We start from the raw sequence: 16822 nt of genomic DNA, 5'->3' as shown, positions 1-16822 counted from the left end.
TAGCATCCACATCTTGGACATGTCAAACAGAGTGACAAGCTATGGCTCATGAAAGTAATGACAAGCTATCGCTCATGAAAGTAATCTTTGTCCCAGAGAGTATGCTCTCCAGCTAGAAGGGCACACAGCAGTCTCAGTTGGCCAGTCTCGCTACTGCACGTGGCTGTCTTGCAGCCATAACCAGACTAAAAATTTTAAGAGAGACAATAGGCTGAAGGCACATGACCAAAAATAAAAGAATTATGCAAGGCCTGTTGCAGTCGTGAAAACAACAGTTCAATGGTTCTCTGCTGTCTTTTTCAGGCCTTAGTCTTCACATCTTCTTCTTTCTTTTAGATTACTTCAGATCTTAAATCACTGTGTCTAAATGCGAGGAAAAGTGGAGAAACAAATGAGGAACTAAATCGTCAAATTGATAACTCAGTCTACATTGATAAAAGAATTATGCAAGGCCTGTTGCAGTCATGAAAACAACAGTTCAATGGTTCTCTGCTGTCTTTTTCAGGCCTTAGTCTTCACATCTTCTTTCTTTTAGATTACTTCAGATCTTAAATCACTGTGTCTAAATGCGAGGAAAAGTGGAGAAACAAATGAGGAACTAAATCGTCAAATTGATAACTCAGTCTACATTGATAAAAAAGAGAAGCAGCCCCAAATTTTTTGGAGATGGGCTACAGAATGAGAAAAAGAAAAGACCAATAACTATCAAATTAGGGAAAAATAATAGAAGACATGTTAGAATCGAACTAATTTTATTTGGGGAAGATATTGCCGTCAATGTCTCAACGGATTCTTCAAGACGGTAGCTTCCAAAATCTGGCTGGCAGTCCATGTAGGGGAACCGGGAATGGACTGTACTGGACGCCGTTTTGGGAACCTATGACTTCCCACCTGCAAAAACAAATGGAAAGTCACTATCAGTACGTCATCGCATTCATCGAGATTCTTCCTGCACCAATGATCATATGAAATATCTTCTTTTCTCCTAATTTTTGCAGTGATCATTTTTTTTTTCTTGGCTTAGAAAAAAGCTAGTTCTCTTTCTTTCCATCCATTCTCAGCCAACCATATGTTTGACTCTCAGTTTCTCAAGACTTCTGGAAACTGGAAACAATACCTGAACTTGGTGACAACATGGTGAATCAGAGTCAGTAGCTCCAGCTTGGCAAGCTCATTTCCTGGGCAGGCATGAGCTCCGCTGCCAAATGGCATGAATGTGTAGGGTTTTGGTGTGACCTGTGGAGAAGAAAATACGAGAAACTACCGCTCAATGCATGAAATGGAGGGAAAACGCGAAGTGTTTGAGAATTTTTTTCATGCGGAGTCATACCTCAAACCTTGAAGGGTCGAACTTTTCGGGGTCACTGAAGAATTCGGGATTGTGATGCATGTTCCTGAATAGAGGCATCACCTTCCAACCTTTTGGAATTAGGTAACCTGTTACACCTTAGCGTTAGCCAGACAATATAATGCCACTTGGAAAGGAATTATTGCCTAATCTCACTTTCCTAGATCAAGCCAATCATATTTCAAGAAACATTAGGACATGCTCCAGCCGACTGGTACAGAATCAGTATTAACACACTCGTGTTGTAATTGTCCTGTCCCCTTATCTATACCATATATTCTTATATTGGTCAAAGAAATCCTCTCAACATCAATGAGGTTCCAATGGGTGTTCGTCTAAAGTCAAAGCCTGATTATGGAAATTGATCTGTCAAATTTGAAGGCCAATAATATCGGTTTGGTTTATATTGGCTCATCGCACTTTCGGGACCAGCGGATGCCAATTTTGACCACGTATCAGCATATTCTGTAGCCAGAAGCTTCCTTTCTTTTAATTGAGCCAATAGATAGGTTGCGTTTCTTACCCTTGTATTCTACATCAGCCACTGCTTCCCTGAAAGTGAAAGATATGATGCTTGCCATTCTCAGAGCCTCCAAAACAACCTGAAAATGTCCCACAAAACAAAAAATTAGTCGCTATTTCACTGCAAATACTATGGAGGAGATCAACATTAATAAAGCAGCTGAAGGAGATCTATCGCACCCTATGACTTATTGGCATTCTTCTAGTCTGACTCCAGCTCAGAGGCTGGAAACCTTCGTCGTTTGATCGGTGGATGGTATTCTGCTCTGCCTGCAAGAGAGCATTGTCAACAGTGAGACTTAGTTTAGTTCTATACGGCTTTTTCTGGCATTTGTCCAAGATAGACAAGAATTAAGGGAAAGTATTGAGGAGAATCCATGTATCAATTCCATGTGTCATACCTTCACACCCTCAAGAATTTTTGGGTTGTCATGCAGGTACTTGAGAATCCACGTCATGACACTAGCTGTGGTGTCCTGAGCGGCGAAAAGCACTCCGATAATGTTATCAGCGATCTGCTCATCGGTGAGAGTCTCACCGTTTTCGTCTTTGGAGTCCAAAAGATGTCCTAGGAGGTTCTTTCCAAATATCCTCTTCTCTTTCCTATCAGCAATGATCCCACTTATGATCTTGCTTAGATCCCTTCTCGCCTGTGGAAACCGAAAACGAAGATTGCTGAGAAGAATTAGTCCATCTATTTTAGAAAGAGTACCAGAAGTTATCGTGGACTAGGAACCAAAAAATTGTGTTCTTACAAGTAGTGCTCGTCTGTACGGAGTTCCAGGAATGATACTAGGAAACGAGTTGTAGCCTCTATCCACCATGTGATAGTTGTTCTTCAGCTTTTCTCTATAGTGATTCTCCAAATGGCCAAAAATCGCAAGGATACCGACTTCAAAAGATAACTGCAACAAAAAGCGCAACCATGAATGAGAAAATTGCAGATGATTGCAAACTTGCATGCTATTTATGATCTTCTGGTAACTTTATGTACTGTACTGCCAAATTGTAAACAGGAAAGGAAAGGCGGTCGGGCATCATAAAAGAGAGAATTATATATGTTAACTATAATTGCTCTAATCATTGACTTACCTTTTTCATTTCATGGAATGTATTGATTACATGGCCACCAACCCACGAGTCCAATGTGGAGATCATGACCGCCTCGACGTCAGCGACCATGTTCCGGATCACCTCCGGCGACAGAGATGCCTGGACTAACTTCCGCAGCTGAGTGTGGTACTTCCCCTGGTGGAAAAACAGGGCTGAGGGACCAATCAGCCGCTCCTTGCTCTTTGGGTACGTCGGCTTGAACAGATGAGCCTGTGACACCAGAACGAACTTAGCAGCCTCAGGCCCAGCCAGCATCACGCAAGGGCATCCTAGGATGTGGGTCTTGAAGATCTCCCCATACCTGAACCATCATTCCAAAACCACATTGAAAAGTCACACGTAATTCATTATGATAAAAAGGAAGATAGTATTCGACGTCAATGAGCCGAAACAAAATCAGAACCTTTTCTGTTTGGTCGCAAAGAAGACATTGGGGTCCAGAGAGTAGAGCTGGAGAGTCTCTCCAATGTAAGGCCAACCCATTGAACCCGGAGGGAGCTTGGACTTTCGCTGCGATTTTTTCCCGTCTCTGAGGAAGATAAACACTAGTGATAGAGCAAAAACAGCAGCGAGAACACATATGGAACCTCCACACATGATTTATTGTTCCTTCTTTCCTTCTGTCACCAGAGTTTAGATAAATCCCACGGGTGGGTTGTGGCAAAAATGCCAAACTATATATATAGCGTTTCTTCACTCTTTTTTTTTTTCAATCTGGAGAAGACGAGAGAGAGGTGGTGTGGTATTTATAGAGCATGAAGTGTGTGGACGATGGGGCCAAAGAGAAAAAAAAAAGAAAAAAAGATAGTCCTGAAGCACACATAGGTTTCCGATTATCTTTTTCTTTTTTTTTTCCCCGACTTTCGTACGTCCACGGTATTATAGTTAAGACGCGCAGAAGGCATTTTCGTTCTTTCCTTGGCTTGAGTTTCTTGTTAAATCCCATCCTTGTGTTTGGATAGCCTTTCCAAGATCGCCTAGATATCATTGATATCATTCGAATTGGACACCTGTCCGCATCCCTCCCTCAGGGCTGCCGTTTAGATTATAAAGAAAACTAAAACCCACATCGATTCGAACGTTACATCGGAGTGAGCTCATTCTATTTCGCTCATCCATCGTGATATGGTAAGTAAAATCCTTTAATTTATTGTGTAACTTTACGTACGTTACGGAAGGTCACTATGAATCTGAAGTTCCCTATCTTGGACCAAGCATTAATATATTCAGCAAAGGATTGGCACATCCACATTAATTTGCATGCCAATTTCGAACGAATAGGTATCTTAACATTCATGAATCCATCTTAACTCTAACTCCATGTAAAGAAAGTAATCTTCGCTATCGTGTCTTATACTAGTAAGAGTTATATGGTAACCTAATGAAAGAATTTCCATTCCCAATCAATGACAGCTTCAACCAAGACAAGCCACGAGTCACCTTGAATTAAAAGAGAAATTCTAGCCCATTTTGGGTAGCCTTGGTTGGCTATGCTTTTTGTGGAAAGTGGTGAGTAATATCCTCATAATCTTTTGCTTAACACAATCATTGTCAAGCAAATACAGGTTTTTGAAGAGATAGTGAGATGGGGTTCTTGAGATTACTAGAAATGGCGCGAACTGTGTCTTCTGAGGGCCATCTTTGAATTGGATGTATTCAGATATATACTATATTTTTTTTGAAGATGTATTCAGCTTTCAAATGGTCAAAACGTAATATTTCGGGAGGTAGACTTCTCTATGACCTGTAATAAAGTCTTACGTTTCAACAACCTTCCGATTCTGGTTGTTTGGACTGGTAAGCACGTAGAACCACCGTCTTAGGTCGGTGTTACTTATAGGAAGCGACTAGACTTTTCCTTTTGACCTTTCTGGACGTCCCTGCTCGAGAGCCGGACCAATCCAAGGAGGCTTGGCGAGGACTAACATACGAGAATGGTTGCCATGCGAGAGCGGTAGGCACGGCATCGTCATCACTTAATGTTGATTGATGAATTTGCCGGTGTGTTTACAGTTACATCCAGAAGATTTGAAGTTCTCGTCACTTTTGTTTGCGCATGGACAGTGAACACAATGTTGGGACTTCTTTTGGATTCTTGGATCACTTATGGTGTGTAATTAGGGTTTTGTTAGGAGGTTCGTACATAGGCCATTCCTTTCTTACCTTTTTTAATAATTAATTTTTAAGCACCATAGAATAATTGTACCTTCCATTCGACGAATTCTCCTCAGCACTGATAAACAGCTACATCCCTTTGCATCAATTAAGGTTCTACGTATCTAAAGGACGATGTATGCGTACGTGACCCTCAAGGTTGTTTTGGGAGAAATACTATGATTTGAATTCGAAACCAGCCCATTCAAATTAGGTATTTTACCAACAGTAGTAAAAAAGATAACATATGTCAACCTGGTGACTATTGTGTTGATCCTTCTTGAATGAGTCGTTGGTATGAACTGGTTATACATCGACCTTAGAATAAATAAAATAAAATAAAAGCATCTGGTCTGCTCTTTCCCCTGATATACATGCTAATTATAAGCTTTTCATTGCACTTTACAAATTAATATAACAACAACAACATTTAAAGGGAACTGCATTGAATGTCGTGAATCTTATCTATCGATAGTTATTGAATCATAACTTTTCAATTGGCGCCCACCAAATTCTAAAAAGCTTTTTTTCCAAACAAACGTAATTAAGCCAATCTTACTCAGGGTTTTTCAAAGTATGTTCAGAACATGATCATACTTTATAGTGAAAATGTAAGCCTTGATTGTACTGACTAAATGGTTTAAAGTTCGACTAATTGCACTTTCTAATAAAAGATTAGGACTTGTTACTTTAATTGAGAGGTTTAAGAGTTGATTGCATTTTGTACATAAACATCTTTCGCAATAGAACATTTTCAAGTATGACTTAGAGGGTATGCCAACCGAAAAGAAAAAAGAAGAAACTTGGAAGGGCTTCGTAGCTTAATGTTATATGTGGATTTGGACAAACCATAACCAAAGTCAAAAAACGCTTTTAATCATTCTCTTTGGTTCCAATTCTACGTTAGAGGAAGTGGCCAATTCACATGACCACTTAAATACACATGGTGAAAATGTTATGTACATGCACATGATCCTATGTGTATAATCATTCATATTGGACCGACATATGATGAGAAAAAGGAAGAATTCAATAATAAAAATTACATTGTTTACATTGTTAGATTGTTCGAGAATTAGGGTTTGCAAAGTAGTAAGAGATTGGCATGACAATCATTTTGTCGTGTCAATCCTCCTTGTTTTTTTCGTTTTTTCTTTTGGAGAAAGGAACCAAAGAAGAAAAAGAAGAGTTGAAGAGAATATTAAGAATCAAAGCCCTAGAGAATGAGTGACGCAATGAGAAGTGGCATCCAGCTCACCAGCTTCCTTAGGATCTCCGACCATCCAGATGGGATTTCTCCTGGGCCCCTCATTGATTCTGATGGGCCCCACGTGTCACATAGGTCACTGCATACGTGGCACTATTACCATCCACTTAGGAAAAATGATTCGATTTGACCCTCGATTTATACGGTAGGTAAAAATTTGAACAAATCAAATTCTCAAAATTCTCATCCAGTTTAGCACTTTCATCACTATACTAATAAAAATGATTTTCAATCAAGCACGGCCAATAGAATCTTCTCTTTGTAGTGAATTTTCTCATATTATTTAACGAGCTCAGATGCTATGAATATATCTATGAGTGTATTTATATAGTGATCACAAATGATAATGTTTCGATGAATAAGTATACCATGTCATCACACTGCATATTGTAACAAGCATCATACATATTCCTTCTTCCATTTTTACCACAAATCTTCAAAGGAACGAGATGGTCCCATTTAGGAGAAGGGGGGCTTATCACCAGGTGCTAGTCTACATCAGTGCTAGCTGGAGGTTTAACGCATGGCGAGATATTGGTGGTCCAATCTCTCTCGAAGGAAGTGAGATTGCCAAGTGGGACAACGTCCTTTACATGAGAGAGATTTTATTGGCCGAGCATGTAAATAAGCTTTGGCATTCATTTTCTTGATTCCTTTCTCGGTGTATGACTTGAAGTTGATAGCATCCAAATAATATAAACGGGGATGCGAATGATAGGACGACGACAACTTCTTCTTTTTCCTTTTTTGACCGGAACGAAAACGAGATAGATTAGAACTAATCTAGCAAAGTAATTTTAAATGCTTGAGGAATAAAAAAATCTATTACGACACACTTATGATTAGGTCAAAAGGATAGCCATTCATTGCTCCTCCCCACTTTTTCTATTAGCAAAGATAGAAAAATCATGTGCACATTTATGAACATAAAAGTCCCTTTAAGGATGACCTTAGACTAAGAATATCATGTTACGAAAATCACGTAGTGCTTAGTATGTGACTTGGCTGAAATCTCTTCGAATTACACATAACAATTGATAATAAGTATCAATCCAGATGATCAACGCAACTCGAAAGGTCAACAGAGTGATTGCATTTTGCAATTCATAATCGAGAATATTCATTTTCATCCGGCAATCGTTGCAAAATTGCTTGGAGGTTAAGTTCAACCCTACTAGTGGCTTTCGAGGATCACTTATACATTTCAATGAGGATTTCGTGCTCCCATCAAATTTCATGAATGTATGGTTGGAAGGCCATATAAGTCTAGATTCTAGATGAATCAAGTGTAGTGCAATTTAGTGTCTTCCAGACGAAGTTGTCCCAAAAACTAGAAGGCTTTGATTGTGAAAATGAGGAAAAGTGGGGTTGGGGGGGAACGAAAATGGAAGTGGAAAATCTGAAATATTTCAATTTCTTATGAGAAGGGAAAATTTACAATTTCTAGATATTTTTATTTCCCCGCCCTCAGTTTTCCTCGCTCCTATGCTCCCAAAGGAAGCATAAGAGGTGTCACGAAATCCGTGGTCGAGTCTCTTTGTCGTTTCATGTAAACGTTGAGTCCAGCGCATTGTATTTTGTTTTTATAATTAAGTAGGGTCAAAGGTCGACATTCTCACTTAATTTTTTGTCCAGGGATTTATTGGTATTTTCTTGAGAAATAAGATATTAGGAGTCTTAGGATTTGCCTAGTTTGGAGGATCCTTCCTGTTAGGAATGTGAATATATGAAGAGAAAAATAGAGAAGAAAAACAAGTGAGAATTTTCACATGAAAAACCTTTCGCAAAATTAAGAAAGAAAAAATTATTGTGCCACACTACACAATCTCTTTACTATCAGTATTAGTGTTATAAGCTCTAAAGTTACAAGCTTCAGCATAACATTATAGTTATAAAAGATGTTATCCTTATCTAGTAGAAGTCTAAGGGAAATTAAATATATGCCATTAATAGCAATAAAAACCATATTATCTACTTTAACATGACATGATGGGTGACCTACTAGGAAGTGTTTGCCCTCAAAAAATTGTTTTTACGATTGAACATTATTATCCTCTATTAGACTTCACAACTCCATCACTTTCTTAGGGCTAATCGAGGGTTCTAATGAATTTTTGAAATCGAACTAACCTGATGAGTTAGATCTCATATATCCTTAAGTGGATTTCTTAAGTGATGAGTATCTAACCTGGTCATAAATTATACATCCCGATGTGGATTCTTTAGATGATAGATATTTCCTTTATCGCATTTGTGTTACCTACTAAATCGACTTCCGACCCATATGATGTTTACATAATTTGCTTGCCTAACATCTTCGTCTGTGTACACCCGATTATTGAAGTTCCCACTTTTGGATCATAGGTTTGTGCTTATAAGGTGTAACCTCACCATAAAAGAGGAATTGAAGCTCTCACATGGGCTTTTTTGCGACCTTTCATTTGATATACAGTATTGGAAGATTTCCATGAATGCATTCCTTATTTTAACATATTGGTTCCCGCATGCCATATACATCCCTGCTTTGTATAATATGTTTTTCTCGCCTTGTATTTAGTAATATCTTCTAGTTATTTTACATTCGGATGATCTCGAGATTTGGATAAGAATTCAGATAAAGATTTTTAAGGATTTATTTAGGTCCATAGTCCCTACCTAGGGGACAAAATAGAAAGTTGATGCATCAAGACTCTCCTGTAGCATCAACAGACTATTCAATCATGTGCAAGAAGGACGTCGAGTTTGCACGATGTCCGGCACCCCTCGGACGTGTCTCCTATTAAGTCGTGGACCTTTCTTTCTCTCTTTCTCTCCAGCGGGGTTTGATTAACAATGCGAGATGCTTGGCCCAAAATAGCTTCAAAGTTGTGGCTGTCTCAAGAAGTCTTTTCATACCCTTTTTTAAGTATACATCGTACCCTTCAAAGCTGTGCTGACTCAAGTAGGATATACAGTGTAGGATTACATGTGTCGATTCGTGAGATGGAGTCGGTGATTCAAGGACCCCATGAATTCAGGCATATATGGTACAATCTTGATATTTACTTCAATAAAGGTGTACATTAGAACATAATGCAAAATACATCTATCATTATGTCATTACGAAAGAAACAAATGTATACTTTGAAATCAACTTAGCATTTCTCCCGAGCATGGTTTTCACCGATAAATGAATCAATTTGCATTTGATAAGGTCATAAGTTCGAATAGCATCGTAAAGAAACGTTTAACGAAAGACAGATTTCGAGCGTCTGCTACCTCTGCTTAGGGAGATTCTGATTATTTGACAGGAAAGTGGAGCAGCCATGATGCACGAGCTCAACAGTCTCCGAGACGACATCATCATCTGAAGGGAGAAGGGTGTAGGAGACAGAGGAGATATGTGGGGGAGGTGCTGATTGAAGGGAATGATAAGGGACAGGTGTCGAGGTCGAGAGGCCGGGGTCGTCCACAAACCGACTTCTCTCCATGAAACAGCTGGCAGATCTCGAAAGATGGGACTGAAAGGAACGATCTAACGCACGACTGTTCCTCGCGGATTCTCAGTTCGTACGTTGCTTTGACTTTTCGCATTTGACATTATGTCATTCTAGACTACACGAGGCGAATCTAAACCGAATCCCCTTCACATGGTCAAGCCTTTAAACTTCCACCGATCAATTCTTTTCATGGTTAATCTCTCGTTTGGTTGCGATGGTTGGAGAACACCCCCAGTGAAGGAGACCCCGTTTCATGCCAATGGCGAAAGTGGTGATGAGAAATGAGTACTGCCTAGTGCCTGCATCTTGGCATCATCTCAGCTACTCCATCTCGCTTGAACCATGTGAGGGACATGAAAGTGGCGGTGAGAGATTGAAATTGGGGAATAGTTCCATGAACCCACACGGAAATTGGATCGAATAGTCAGTTCCTAAATGGATTCATAGGATTAACGAACGGTTCTCAATCCTATTTTTTCATAATCATTCTTTAATGGGCAATTCCCACTTCTATGATAGGAATCTGTTAGAAAAATATGATTTTGCATCAATAGAGCAATCAAGTCGAATTTTGAAACGTGATATCACTTTCTTTAATAATTTATTTGTCTCATAAAGTTGCTAATAATCATCGTCAAACATCCTTCGAGATACAATAAAATCTCAAAATTTGAATAAAAAATAGCAATTTTAGCATTTCTTCAAAGTCTTTAAGAAATAATTGAAAATATGGCTATAGTTTTGGAAAGAATACTTCATTCATGCCAAAAACTAACATATATATAACATAGGTAACTCTTCACGTAATGTTGCAAAGGGAATAAAAGTATTCCTTCAAAAGAAGTTGTAAAATGAACAAATGCAACCCTTCGAGAAAGGTTATAAATTGAATAAATATAATTTCCAATTGTCTTGAAAAAATACATATAAATATTCGGATTAATAAAAATATTTTTAAATAAATAAAATTTTGAAGTTTCATAATTTCAAAAATAATTAATAAAAAAACAAACTTTCATTTAATAAAGGTTAATAAGATAATCATATGAAATAAAAAATGAATGAAAGGGTTGGTGCTAAGTGCGTCTAATATTTGTGTACCCACATGCGAGTATTGTGAGATCTAGCCCACACCCACTCTTTCTTCTTTAAACATACTAGAAAATGTTCACAGTTATAAATTGGTTCATCTTTTCTCTCCTTCCTATGTAGGACAAGCAAAAATACATTTTGTTTGTTTTACAAACAAACATCCAACGGAATTGCTCATTCGGACCATGCTCACCCCTAGCATAAGCGGAAAGACGTGATTACTTGGAACTCACGGAACTTCTTGCTAGCATCATAAATTAATTAAGTCTAGATTCTCGGCTGTGCAAATCGGATTTGGTGAAATTTGGATAGATGACCTTAATTTCATGAGCTAGAATCCCCTCGACACCCCCAACGAATCATGCCAACTCTGACGATTATTCCGACCGTGGTCTTCGTGTTCCATAAAGCATCAAATGACCGAGATTTGTTTGGATGGATGTCTGCTTGGACCAGCACGAAAGCAGGCCAAACGATTGGCATCCACAGGGGACTTTCTTACTCGCTGAATGCGTACGGCGCATGCATGCAGATTTGCTAATGCTTCGAGATTCTCATGAGTTCCAGTGATTTCGTGAAAATGGTGGACCACATAAAGTAATAAGGAGAACGAAATTATCCTGCTCCATGTTTGTCTTCCTATCGATTCGTATCTCCCTTTGATTCTCGTTATCATGAGCATGCAGAGTTCACCCCCCCTCTTGCACCGCAGAGGAAAAACTAGGGGAGGCACATGCGCACACATAAACCCTGTTGGATGGGCTCATTGAAAAGTGATCTGAGAAGGACACGAGCATGTTCGATTCCCGACGCTACCAACCGTTAACAAATCTTGTTGAGGCATCAACCTCGGCTTTTAGTCGCTTTTTCCTCGGCCTATGAGGTCAATGCCACGTTTCATAGGAAAAAATATTCGGTGGTTACAAAGCGCCATGTCAATCGCTGAAGTGACGCTCGTTTTTTACTTATACTCAATCATAAATTAGCACATGTTAGTTAGGAGTGAGTGATTATAGGTTTCGTACAGGTTCCATCTAAGACATAGAATCTATATGTTGGAACAATCCTCATTTTTTGGAATCTGGAATCTACCATGCATACTTTGGAATCTAGAACCTACTATGTCACAGATTCCAGGATCTACCCAAGTTCCATTTGTATTATTAATTGAACGATTATAATAAATTGCCATCTTTGATAACCACAATTTGTTACTACAATTTACTGACAATAATTTATATTTAAACACAAAAAAATACGAAATATTAATAAATTCTTAATCATATCTTAAATGGAAATTTAAGTTAGTGGTTCTAGATTATACGCTCACCATTGAATATCATGGAAAACCATGGGATCGTGCGAAGACATAAACCGAGAAAAATACAAGAACTTATTCTAAGTTTTAGATTACATGTTTCAAATTTCAAGTTCTAGGTTCTATAAATTTAAAACCTGGAAGCTACCCGTACAAATGGGTTTTCCGATTTTTGGAAGTTGAAACTTGCCTTGCATATCATGGAACTTGGAACTATATAGATTCCCATTGATCTGATTCTAAAGTTTCAGGTTTTACCCCAAAACCATGCTCACCTGTAGTATCAGCTGAGGTGGAGTAAAGGCCAAATCTGATTTTTCTCCTCTTCCTCCATCACCCACTTACCTTTGCCTTGTCATCCATCGCCGTTGGCGCTTCCTCCTCCATAACACAGCACCACCCCTGTTCAGCCACCATCTCCACCCTTTCCAGCGTCGCTTACGGTTGGCCCCAGCTACCTCTTTGTTATCACTCGCGGTTGGCTTGTTACTAGTCCAAATCTGGCCTCGGCCATGGCTATAAGCTTTGCTCGTCAATCCATTGACTGCAATAACAATGGCACTGCAACAAGCCGTGATTGGAGTCTACCCATATATGATAGCAACGAGCGAGCAACAAAGTCTAGATTTGGTTGTCGTGATTGTAATTGCGAGCAACGAAGGCAAGCGACGAAGTCCAGATCTAGTCTCCACGGTAACGATTGCAAACACCAAAGTCCAAATTTGGTCCCCATGACCTGAGGATTGCGGTGCAATCCAAGTTGAACACCCTTCGTCATCCTTGCTTGTCCATAGCTGTGATGGAATATTTAAATGTTAAATTACACATTCATCTAATAGCTTAACTTTTAGAACAATTGATTGCAATTCCACAAAATTTCATATGGTATCAGAAAAGAAGTTCATGAGTTCAAATCTTTCCAAATTTCAATTGCCTCTCCAATTAAATGTGTCAATACTTAGTACTAGGGAAAAATGGCAGACTAAGCATGAGGGAAGTGATGGAATATTTCAATAGTAAATCACGTCTTCATCTAATAACTTAAATTTTTAGAACAGTTGCTTGATTCCACAAAATCTTATCAACCAATACTTCCCAATTTGGCCCAACTAAACTTCTACATATGAAACCATGGTTGCAAATGACAACGGTTCATTTAGAACCAATGGCCATGGATAGCCAGATCCGTAGAGTCGGCCAAAAAGATGCCTTTATGTGGCGTGGCGCTGGCAGCCATGAACTACAACGGATTGGCAAAGACAAGTAGGTGATGGAAGAAGAAGAGAACAACTAGATTTTTTTTTTTTTTCATGTCAACTGACACATGTCAATCTATTATTCGGTATAAGTAAAAAAGGGGCAACATTCAATGATTGACACTATAATTTGCAACCACCGTATATCTTCTCGTTTCATGAGCTTATTTTACATACTTGAAAGACTCTCTCATACAAATGAAGTACGTCCATATACACACACGAGTCACAAAATTAAGTCAAAATGTAAAACAGGATTTAAAATAGAGCAAAATTAAAGGAGACATGTTGTTATATGCTTAATTATATCGAAGGGTTTTCTCGCCAAAGAAGACGGAATGATAGAGAAAGAAGGGGGGAGAGAGAGAAGGAAATGATCATAATTAAGAAAAGATTCTAAAATAACTCATTTTGTGGATAATATGATAAACAAAATCAAATCTTGAATCCCTAATAGAGAGAGACAGATTCTAATATAACCCAATAGGACACTATTTCGATTCCCCATAAGCTAGGACATGCTAGACCGGACATGAAGGGCTCGATCCACGTGGACCCCGAATCACGTAAGATAATCCTCAAATTTCACATGCAGAGCCAATAAAGCTGTGCGTTCTCGATCCACCCTCGTGAGCGAAAACCATGCACGATGATCGAATCGAGGACAGGCTCCCCCACACCGTGCGAGGTTTGTCACGGTTATAGGCAGCAATCAAGAGGAGGGACGTGTATGCATCGTTTGTCGCGTCGTTGCGTTAATCGAACCAAGAGAGACGTTCGAGTACGAGAGTGAAGTGATGGAGTGCGGACCAAAAGGCTTGTCGCATGCGGCGTGTGCTAACGTACGAACAAAGAATGATGGAAACCTACGTGCGTCGACAATCGGGTGCTTTGGCTTTTGCTTATCTTCTGCGCCTGTCTGCGTAAACGAAAAGGAAGGAAGAAAGAAAATCTGAGCAGAATCTTGCCTAGTTGCAGCAGGCCCTAGAGAGCTATAGATACTGAGATGCGTCCTAGGATTGTTCTCTCCTATCTCATTGGCGCATGCCAAATTAGGCAGACTTCCCCTATTCTTCTTGTGAGATTGATTGCAGGCTTAAAAGTTGTAACGATACATATAATAGAGGATTTGTGCCGCCTTTAACTATAACAAACGCGGACCTTCCTCTAGTGAAAATGGCCGACGGAGAAAGAGTTTTAAGTGATTAACCGATGCAGCCCGAAAGGCAAAAGGTTGAGTACGTCTAGATCTATCCCGACTCTAACTAGCTAGGCCGGTTTTCCACTGGAAACGTCCATGTGAGGAGGCAATATACCACCGCCCGACGACCCCACTTCCACCTTCGGCGTATGACCACAGTGTCTATCCAATGACATCTCTCTCTCTCTCTCTCTCTCTCTCGACATCAACGCCGCGCGGGTGTGTAGTCTATGATGGTAGTACACAACGGCTCCATGGTGGTCTGTAGTGGTTGCTCATGGAGGATGCACTTTTCCAATGGATGTGAAATTGATTATCATGTGGTAATTTTTCGGTGGAAAGTCTATGCAAAACTGGATAGGCCCAGGACTACTCAACTTTCTACGCAAAAGTTATTCTTCGATTAACTTTTGGGTTCTTTTTGAAGCAATATGTCGTGGTTGGAATATATAAAATAAGACAAAACTATTGAGCGCATATATCATATACGCATCGAAAGCATCTCTAAGAATCCAATCGTGATGCATATAAGCCCAAAAAAAAAAAAGATGAGAGAATTTAGAGGAGAATTTCTTTTTGACTTTATTGAGCTCGTAACGCTATGCTCTTCCAAGTGGACATCACAATCCCAAGTCGGCCAATAATGCAGTCACCAAGCATACCGAACTTCTCATGGTGTGCGCCGAGAACGTGCTATACAAAGTTCATTTACTTCACGTCAACTTTGGCATGCTCGTCGCTTCATATTTATCCGATTTCTGTCCTGATTTGATATGTTCACACGATTTTATCTAGTAAATCGAAGCAGAGAATCTTGCCTCTTCTTTCTAATTAAATATCGGCAACGACGAGTCTTAGCTTCATCATCTTAGAAACAGGAGAACTGGATCTCGCATTCCTCACGTGGCGGAGATGGGACATTTGACCTCAGCAGCCGTGCCTCTCCCGATACATTTGAAACCATAACGATGGGAATGTAGGCACCCGAAAGGCGCTACCAACATGTACCGGGTTTCTACAGGCACGGTGTCTCCATCCATGCATGGTCAATTAGGACAAAACACGAAGCATGCCCACTCAATCCTAGCGCGATTAATCTTTAAGAGAGAAACATGTAATAATGGTCGCCAGGCCATCAACCCAATACATCTTGTCGGAGATTGAACGTTCTTGACGAGGATGTGCGTCTCGTCTCGTTTTCCATGGATCGACGAGGGGAAATGGTGACAAAAAGAAAGCAAGATAAGGGGAAAGTTAAAAAACAAAAAAAAAAACAAAAGCACATAAAAAGAAAAAACAAAGATGGAACAAAGAAAAGGGTGATTGATCTCAATGGGCACTTTTAATTTTTGTAACATACGGCAGATAATGACTCCTCTCGAGGACCCCCCACCACCTCCATTCTGATCTCGATAGAATTGGGGGGTGGGGGCGAGGTAAAAAGGGACTGAGATATTATTCTCCGAAGACGTGTGCTTCACCGTACACAATGATGGGAGGGAGAATCTTGTGGATGAGGAGGGAACACAAGGTTCTAAATCCCTCAACATCCTAAATCATGTTCGCCCATCATCTAAATAAACAAAGGGGATTGACATTGGAAGAGGACCCCTCCTTTGAAAAAAACATTTCTAATCGGCCAGCTGTAGGATCTCCAAAAGCGAATGAATTATTGACCGAGACAAAAATTGGGAATCAAAGGCGGAACGACACCGATTCGTTCCGGGGGGGGGTGTGGAAGACGGTGGTGAGAATTGAGTTAGTGGTGAGATGAAAACTTTGGTGGTCCTAGAGAATAATGCTCGCTCGTGATATAACATGGGTGTGGCTCATATGCATGCTGTTTGCTGCCGTATCGATTTAGTTTTGAGTGTAGGGTTTTTTTCCATCAAGTTGGGAGATGATTTCACACTACATGATTGGAGTTGATGAAGATACAAATTGAGGAAGAAAATGATCCATGTGACGACCCATGTGAATCGTTTCCCCCGCAAGAATGTGGACAGTTCGTGGGTCTCCAACTCCCCAATTCATCATGAAGTTTTTGCATTTCGAGCACTGCTGGGGTCACT

The 16822-nt window shown here is 39.8% G+C and overlaps 1 protein-coding gene across 1 annotated transcript; it reads right to left on the bottom strand.

Moving 5' to 3' along the window:
- Positions 1 to 579: 579 nt before the first annotated feature.
- Positions 580 to 3705, bottom strand: LOC104447893 (abscisic acid 8'-hydroxylase CYP707A1). The gene is made up of 9 exons (XM_010061631.3): positions 3387 to 3705; positions 2963 to 3284; positions 2626 to 2775; positions 2272 to 2520; positions 2051 to 2140; positions 1872 to 1950; positions 1331 to 1437; positions 1118 to 1236; positions 580 to 891 (listed from the first exon to the last, which is right to left on the bottom strand). The coding sequence occupies exons 1-9, from the start codon at positions 3578 to 3580 to the stop codon at positions 795 to 797; spliced, it is 1407 nt and encodes a 468-aa protein (XP_010059933.1). The 5' UTR covers positions 3581 to 3705; the 3' UTR covers positions 580 to 794.
- Positions 3706 to 16822: the final 13117 nt, after the last annotated feature.

This window comes from Eucalyptus grandis, chromosome 8 (genome assembly GCF_016545825.1).
Source record: "Eucalyptus grandis isolate ANBG69807.140 chromosome 8, ASM1654582v1, whole genome shotgun sequence".
Classification (NCBI taxonomy): domain Eukaryota; kingdom Viridiplantae; phylum Streptophyta; class Magnoliopsida; order Myrtales; family Myrtaceae; genus Eucalyptus; species Eucalyptus grandis.
The sequence above is the reverse complement of the archived record's forward strand: the minus strand, read 5'-3'. Positions and strand labels throughout refer to the sequence as shown.

What these genes read in the sequence shown, in the direction of transcription:
- LOC104447893 (XM_010061631.3), bottom strand. Translation starts at nt 3,580, where the DNA reads ATGTGTGGAGGTTCCATATGTGTTCTCGCTGCTGTTTTTGCTCTATCA. An exon ending in CGTACAGACGAGCACTACTT is followed by an intron (nt 2,521 to 2,625) that starts GTAAGAACACAA and finishes CGGTTTCCACAG; the next exon opens with GCGAGAAGGGATCTAAGCAA. An exon ending in GAATGCCAATAAGTCATAGG is followed by an intron (nt 1,951 to 2,050) that starts GTGCGATAGATC and finishes GGACATTTTCAG; the next exon opens with GTTGTTTTGGAGGCTCTGAG.